Source organism: Helianthus annuus, chromosome 14, assembly GCF_002127325.2.
Source record: "Helianthus annuus cultivar XRQ/B chromosome 14, HanXRQr2.0-SUNRISE, whole genome shotgun sequence".
In the NCBI taxonomy this organism is placed as follows: Eukaryota; Viridiplantae; Streptophyta; class Magnoliopsida; order Asterales; family Asteraceae; genus Helianthus; species Helianthus annuus.
Genome location: NC_035446.2, coordinates 66,629,008 through 66,637,057, shown reverse-complemented (window position 1 = coordinate 66,637,057; position 8,050 = coordinate 66,629,008). Strand labels below are relative to the sequence as shown.

The 8,050-nt window shown below is 42.7% G+C and overlaps 1 protein-coding gene across 1 annotated transcript; it reads right to left on the bottom strand.

Moving 5' to 3' along the window:
• Window positions 1-3,058: 3,058 nt before the first annotated feature.
• On the bottom strand, window positions 3,059-4,459 carry LOC110907030. The gene has a single exon (XM_022152064.1). The coding sequence runs from the start codon at window positions 4,457-4,459 to the stop codon at window positions 3,059-3,061; it is 1,401 nt and encodes a 466-aa protein (XP_022007756.1).
• Between the last annotated feature and the right edge of the window lie 3,591 nt (window positions 4,460-8,050).

The window sequence follows — 8,050 nt, the reverse complement described above, 5'->3', positions numbered from 1 at the left end:
GTTTATTTTTGTTTGAGATATCCTCTGCTTGCTTGGCTTGATTTTCAAATATTCTTCAATATTGTTTGGCCTGGGATATCCTTCAACTGATGGCAAACTCCTTTTAGCAGGATCATCCTCATAATAGAAAGATTTTATTTCTTCTCTAACTGCTATGAGTTCCAAAGAAAATAAAACACCTGCAGGAGGTAATGGCTTTTGAATTTGAGCTGAAGAGAGAGGAATGGGATTTGGAATTGTGACAAGTGCTAAAGGTTTTGAAGATGTTGGTGGTGGCGATGGAGAATCATCATCTGGTATGATGACCCTTCTCCTTTTTATTATAGGAGAAGCAGATGATGTTTTGGGTGGAACAGTGGTGGTGATATGCGAGGTAGTGATTTGTGATTGACTAACAACTGTTGAAACAACTAGTGTTTCAACCACTGTTGTCATTACAGCAGATGTTGTAACATCTGCTGTCTTCTGATTTTTGGCAGGAGGTGATGGTGGACATGTTGTTTTAAGTGGTGATGGTGGTGGTGGTAAGGCAGTGGTTGTAGTGTGTGTTGAAGTGGTGTGTGTTGTGGTGAGAGCAGTTGTTGAAACAACTGAAGTACCAGCAGATGTTGATACAGCAGGAGTTTCAGCAGCTGTTTGGGTGGAGGTTTGATGTTGGTGGCTTTTGGATGGTGGTTTTGAAGTATGCTTAGTGAGTCTGGATAGTGTGGACTTGGGTTTCCTTACTTTTCTAGTAAGATTTCTTTTTGGCACAGGATTTTGAACATCCTTTAACCCAGAACAACCCTGCGCATTCAGCTCTATATAAGCTCTTTTTTCTTCATTCCACCTTGACATATCCTTTGCCGCTCTATCTCTTTTTACACTTGCTACTCCTTCATCAAGTGCATTTTGAGTAACATCAACCTTCTTACTACCATCTGGCAAGGGAATTTTTCTGAGCATAGCATCCTTTTCTGGCTCAATATACAGACCATTATCAATTCCTTTCTTCCTCCACTCCTGAATTTTCTCCCCCTTTTTGGCATTATCTGGGGGAAGTTCATCAATAAAAAGAACTGTTGGAGGAGCAGTGTTAGTGGTTGTCAACAGATGGGCCTTTATAGCCTTGATGTCTACTTGTGTGTTCTTGAACCTAGACTCCATTGTGTTTCTCAGCTCTTGAACATGTTTTTCATGTTGCTGATCAGCCATCTGTGTTGTTGTTGGAGAAAAGGTTGAAAAAGGTTCCATAGCTCATTTGTAGCATCTGCTGGTGGTGGAGCAGGTGCTTGAGGTGGAACAGCAGTGGGTTGTACCATTTGAACTGTCGACAACTGATGCAACATTTCTTTTATTTCTGCAATAGAGGTATCCAGTTTTTCAACTCTTGCCGTCAATTCCTGGTACTTTAAACCATCACCCAATTTAATGGGATCATCTGATTTCCCACTAGCAGTGGTTTTATCAGAGGTTGAGGTAGGGAGTGTACTCGAAACATCAACAACTGATGCCACTTTTTCTTGGTACTGGGGTCTTCTTACTTCAACACTTGATAATCTTTTGATGGAACCAGTGGTCAAAACAAACTCACTAGCAAATATCAGAGGTGTTATAGAAGGAATTGACTCCAAGGAAGTCTTATTGATGTAACCACTGTCCAAGCAAACTAGTGGGTTCAACACTTGTAGTGGCTGCTTCACTTGGATTACCACCAAGAGTTACTTGTAACTCAAGTGGTGTAACCTCCTCAGGTTGTGTTGGTGGGTTAGCAAAGATTGATACATCAGGCCTAGTCTTTTGTTGAGGCATATTCTCATGAACAGGTGATTGAGAAGGACTGGTTTGTGCCTGGTTCAAATCAATTGCATCCAACAGGATTTTTGTATTTGGTGGAATTATGGATGTGAGGGCAGGTGTAGAAAGAGAATTTACCCCGGGCAATGGGCTGTGGATGATGGAAACAAGTGCTTCCAGAGCACCATGATGTTGTGTCCCTATTTGTACAACCTGTTCTTTTTTAGAAGAAGTAGGAGCTATCTTAGAGAAGTCACGAATAAAGCGGCCCTAGTGCATTCGGCATCAAAAACAAATGGCCTGTCCTTCTCCAACAATTGGGTCATGGGTCTAGCTATCTTAGAGAAGTCATGAATAAAGCGGCGATAGAATCCTGCGTGACCTAAGAAACTCCTAACAGATTTCACAGAAGTAGGCGGCGGGAGCTTAGAAATCGTATCAATCTTGGCCTGATCCACCTGAAGCCCCGCGTGTGAAACCTTGTGACCTAACACAATTCCCTAACGAACCATAAAATGACACTTCTCCCAATTAAGCATCAGGTTCGTCTCCTCACAACGAGCTAGCACTCGATCTAGATTACGTAGACACGAATCAAAGGAACTCCCAAAAACAGAAAAGTCGTCCATGAAAACCTCCATGGAGTCCTCGATAAGCTCGTGAAAGATGGCCACCATACAACGCTGAAAAGTAGCCGGGGCATTACATAATCCAAACAGCATACGTCGGTACGCAAAGGTGCCGTAGGGGCATGTAAAGGTGGTTTTCTCCTGATCCTCTGGTGTGGTAGGGATCTGGAAATAACCAGAAAAACCGTCAACGAAGCAATAGAACTGCTGCCCCGACAGTCGCTCAAGCATCTGATCAATAAACAGCAAGGGAAAGTGATCCTTGCGGGTGGCATCATTGAGTCTGCGGTAGTCAATGCAGACTCTCCATCCGGTGACTGTCCTGGTGGGTATCAGTTCATTCTTCTCGTTCACCACCACAGTCATACCTCCCTTCTTGGGAACTACCTGGACAGGGCTGACCCATGCAGAATCAGAGATTGGGTAAATCAGGCCGGCGTCAAGCAGCTTCAACACCTCCTTCTTCACCACATCCTGCATATTGGGGTTCAGCCTCCTCTCTGGCTGTACCACCGGTCTATACTCCCCCTCTATAAGAATTTTGTGGGTGCAAAAGGAGGGGTTAATACCCTTGATGTCTACTAACTTCCAGGCAATAGCATGCCTGTGCGCCCTCAAAACAACCATCAGTCTCTCCTTCTCCTCCTCCTCCGTCAAACTCGATGAAATAATGACGGGCAACTGAGATCCTCGCCAAGGAATGCATACTCCAAGTGAGATGACAGTTCCTTCAACTCTAGAGGCGGGGGTATCTCCACTGATGGTTTCTCCTCAGAGGTCTCTCTCTCTAACACTTCAAACACCTCAGAAACCTTAGAACATTCCGATCCTATGGATGGCTCGCTGGATGGTAATGGTGAATCCTGCTCTAGGTTGAACTCGGTCAACTCAATGCCCTCGACATCTACCCCTAACATTTGGGTCTCTATAGACTCTCTACCGCAAACCTCACCGAGAAAACTACCCACATGTGACATAAGAGTGTCTATAAAGTAAATAGTGTCGTCATGTTGCGGCGTATGCTTCATTGAATGCTGGATGTCAAAGGTGACCGCGTCATCGTCGACGCGGAGAGTAAGCTTACCATCAAGCACATCAATAACGGTTCGGGCAGTGGCAAGGAATGGACGTCCTAAAATGAGCGGAACTCTAGAATCCTCGTCCATAGCAAGAATGACAAAATCCACCGGAAAAACAAACTTGTCAACCTTGACAAGCATATTCTCTACGATACCACGTGGAAACTTCACAGATCGGTCAGCAAGCTGAAGACTCATGCGCGTAGGAGATGGCTCGCCTAGATTGAGCTTAGCAAAAATGGAGTAAGGCATGAGGTTAATGCTAGCTCCTAGGTCAGCCAGCGCATGGCTGACAGTAAGATCTCCGATCAGACACGGAATGGTGAAACTCCCTAGATCAGTCATCTTCTTAGGAAGCTTGTTCTGCACGACTGCAGAACACTCCTCACTAAGAGTGACAGTAGACAACTCCTCTAGTTTCTTCTTGTTTGTGAGAAGATCCTTTAGGAACTTGGCATACTTAGGCATTTTGGACAGAGCCTCAATGAAAGGAAGGTTCACATGGAGTTTTTTCAGCATCTCCAAGAACCGTGAATACTGCTCAGAATCGCTCTTAGCTAAAAGCCTACCAGGGTAAGGAGCTGTGGGTTTATAGACTCTAAGTGGCTCATTCTCCTTCTTCTTCTCCCCCGAAGACTCGCTGGACTGTGCTGTACTTGCTCGGTGCAGCCTAGGATGCACATCGCCAGCAGGAGTCTCCATCTCAATTTCCTCATCAACCGGTTCCTCGACCTCATCGATCGGTTTCTCTACTTCTACCCCTCTACCGCTCCTAGTAGTCACTGCCTTTGCAGTGGCTTTTGGGTTAGTTTGGGTGCTACTAGGGAATGTACCTACTGGCCTCTCTGTCATCCTATTAGCAATCTCTCCTACGGTCCTCTCTAGACTCTTTATGGTGGACCCCTGATTCCTAAACATGAGCTCAAACTCTTGATTTTTCTTGACCTGCTCCTGATGCCTAGCCTCACCCTGCATCACTATCGACTCTAGGAGTTTATTCGTCCTACTCTGACTCTCCTCATTCTTCTTCAAAAACTCGCTCAGCTCAGCTCAGATTTAGACTCTCCACTGTTCTGTCCATCAGCAGGGGTCTGAAACAGACTCTGGCGAGGCTGGAATCCAGGGGGATTCCTGCCCTGCTAGTTCGAGGTTTGGCGTGACTGCCATCCAGAGTTGTAACCCTGGCCTCGTCCCTAGTTCTGGACAAAACTCAACTCCTCCTCAGATCCTACCGGGCAATCTACCGTCTCATGCCCACCTCTACACACCTCACACTTAGAGCTAATCTTAACCAGAATGTCCTTGACCATCTTTGTCAAGGATTCGACCTGGGCGGCTAAAGCTACGCTAGAATCTACCGTATGAATACCCCTAGAGGCAGCAGTAACGCCCCCGGAGCCTGGCTCGGTATAAGTACTGGTGGCTAGATCCTCCATCATCTCAAGACACTCAGCAGCAGTCTTGGTCTTCATCATGTTTCCTCATGCTGTCGAGTCAAGTAGTCTCTTAGTCGCTTCAGAAACTCCGTTATAGAATTTCTCCACGACTCTCCACTCCTCAAGCCCATGGTGAGGGCACTTGTTCAGTAGCGCCTTAAACCTATCCCAAGTCTCGTAGAAAGATTCCCCCGGCTGCTCAGTGAATGTGTAGATGAGATTTCTAAGACGAGCGGTTTTTGCAGGTGGGAAGTATTTCTGTAAGAATTTAGATTGAAGATCATTCCAAGTGGTGATTGCTCCCTATGGGAGGGAGTCCAACCAGATAGCAGCCTGATCAGTGAGTGATAATGGAAACAAACGAAGGTGAATGGCCTACTCAGTAACGCCCGTAAGGCGAAAAGTACTACAGACCGTACCGAATCTAGTCAGATGAGCATGTGGGTCCTCGTCTTGTAAACCATGGAACTGGACCGAATGGGTAATGGTGTTGATCAAGGTGGGTAGGATGGTCTAGTTGATCGCCTCTACAGCAGGAAGTTTGATGCTCGAGCGAACGGAGGTAGGAGCAACACTAATGTGATCAGCAACGGTCCTACGATCAGCCATAACTACAGAAAAGACAAGATCAGAAAGAAGTACCTGTGTCTGGCATAGACGACGGTGAAACTCGCGTTCGGGTTCAGAGAATGGTGAATTATCAGGTGGGCCCGAGGAACGTGTGTGCATACACTGAAAAGCAAGTATAAAATGGCACGAATCACAAACAAGCTAGCTAAACAAGTAAGCACACAGAACTAGCAAGTATCCTAAAAAAAGCAAACAACTATTTTTATTTTTTTATTTTTAATTTTTTGGTTTTATATTTTTTTTTATTTTTTTAACTAAGAAATAACAAAAACAATTAATCTAAGAAAGCAGCAAAATGGCTAAATCCCCGACTCGGGTCGTCCTCAAAAGTGCACTGTGTCCCCGGCAATGGTGCCAAAAACTTGATGTGTGAAATATATATTAATTAAATTCAACAAGTTTTGAAAATTGGAAAAACCCGTAAACCACACACTACCGGCAAGTGTACCGGTCGTAAGTAGTAAAACAAGTAAGTCCGCGTATCGAACCGTGGACACAATCTAGTGAGTCTTGATACTAGACCTCTATCGAGCCCTAGCCTAATAATTTGTTTGTTTGAGAGAATGGTTTTAACTAATTACTAAATAAAGCAAATAAATAAACTCAGATCAAATAGAGAAGAAGACTCAGGAAACTGAAGGAAAACTCAAATGCTAGGAGAAAACAACTACGTAGGTCTAGAATCATACCCGTAACTTACAGCTCTCAGAATTGGATAATGGAATGGCTACCGGGTTCCTAAAAATACGACCAACTCAAGAAAGCCCTAAAGACTGCTAGATCACCTCCCGGTCTCACTAACACCTCTCGGACAATCCTAAAGTGGACGTGTAAATCACTGGTTACTAGATCAGATCACCTCCCGGTCTCACTTCACTAGGGAATGCTAAGGTACCCAAATGACTCGCTCACCTCCCAGTCTAGCTAACACACGCTAAAGTATGAAGGGGTAATCTAGGGTTGATGATAACAACTCAAGTTCGCTAGGGAACTAAGGAAATCAAGTTAGGTTCACCTCCCGGTCTCACCTTTACTCAAAACCCACGAACTAGACAAACTAACACTCTATCTCCTCCCGGTCTCAAGAGTGGTAGAACACTAATTTCAAAGACTCACAAGGTTGCTTATAAGGTTATCTAAGACAAGAAACCTCTAGATTGTACTACTAACACAAAGTCTATGGAAAATCACGTGTAGCCCTAAATCTGAGACTACCAAAGTAACAAATGTAGAGAAAACACAAAGCAACAATCAAGTAAACCAATTACTAACAGCATTCATACGCATCATCATCAACAACTCATAGATATTTTACCAAAACATTAAGCCCAAAAATCATATTATCCAAAACCAAAAGTTATAAGTCACAAAATATTCATCAATACGACCTAGGTAGCATAAAAGTTTAGCTACTCATATTCAAAAACAAAGCACAAATAAATTTAAAGTTATAGAATTCAGCAAACATGTCTAATATATCAAGTTTCAGCAACCCAAAAATAATAAACAACGTCTAACCGAACAAAAGCAATAAACTTTATGCCAAGTTCTCCAAAACGCGCCTTCTCTTTCTTCTTGTGTTCGTCTCCTTGTATGCGTTATAGTTCGTATATGCTTTTTGTCACCTGCCTCTTGTTCGTGTGTATTTTTCATTCTGCCGTAGGGTTCTATTTATTTATTTTATTTTTCATTGTGCCCTACTTTCTTGCGCCGCCTTCTGCTTCTCTTTTTCGAATCCTGGTTGACAGCCCACATCTACCAACAATGTTAAGGCCCAATCATTGCGTGGGACTAGCCATCATGACTTGTTACGTACGCCGACAAACAAGAAAGAATTAAAGTGGCGGTCAACTTTGATTTTCCTTTGGTCAACCCTGAACTCTACTAATTCCTCAATAGCCTTCGTATGTATTTTAATTTCTTGACATGATTCTTTCAATTTTCCTTCAATTTTTAGAATTCATGGGAATTCCTTTTTTTTCATGGAGTTAATTCCAAGTTTCACAAGATTTACACTTGAACCCCTTGACTTATGTGAACTATTTTTTTTAGAACTTTTCTTTAATTGCGATTTAGCCCTTCGTTTTCAGCTTCATTTAATATTTCTCGATTCTTCGTGCATTGATCCTTTAAGCTCGTTCTTTTATTCATTTTTGCACCGGGTCCTGTAATAATAATAAATAATAAAATGTATGTCTAAAAATTATAAAAAAAGACTCTAAACTATAAAAATAAAATACAAAATACACGGGTAAATGACGGTGTTTTTCAACACATCAATTTGGAAAAAATCACCTTGGTTTATTACAGAAATATCATCCTTACTGAATTTCTTTTCAAAATAATAACTTAGAAATCTTGGAAACAGTAAGAATGATTTTGTTTCAACATTTTTAACCAAATCATTGAAGATTTCCTTGGAATAGTTAAAATTTTCTTCTTGTAGAATAGCATATCCCAAGTTTTGAATCTTCAATGGTATTTCATTAAAAGAAGTGGT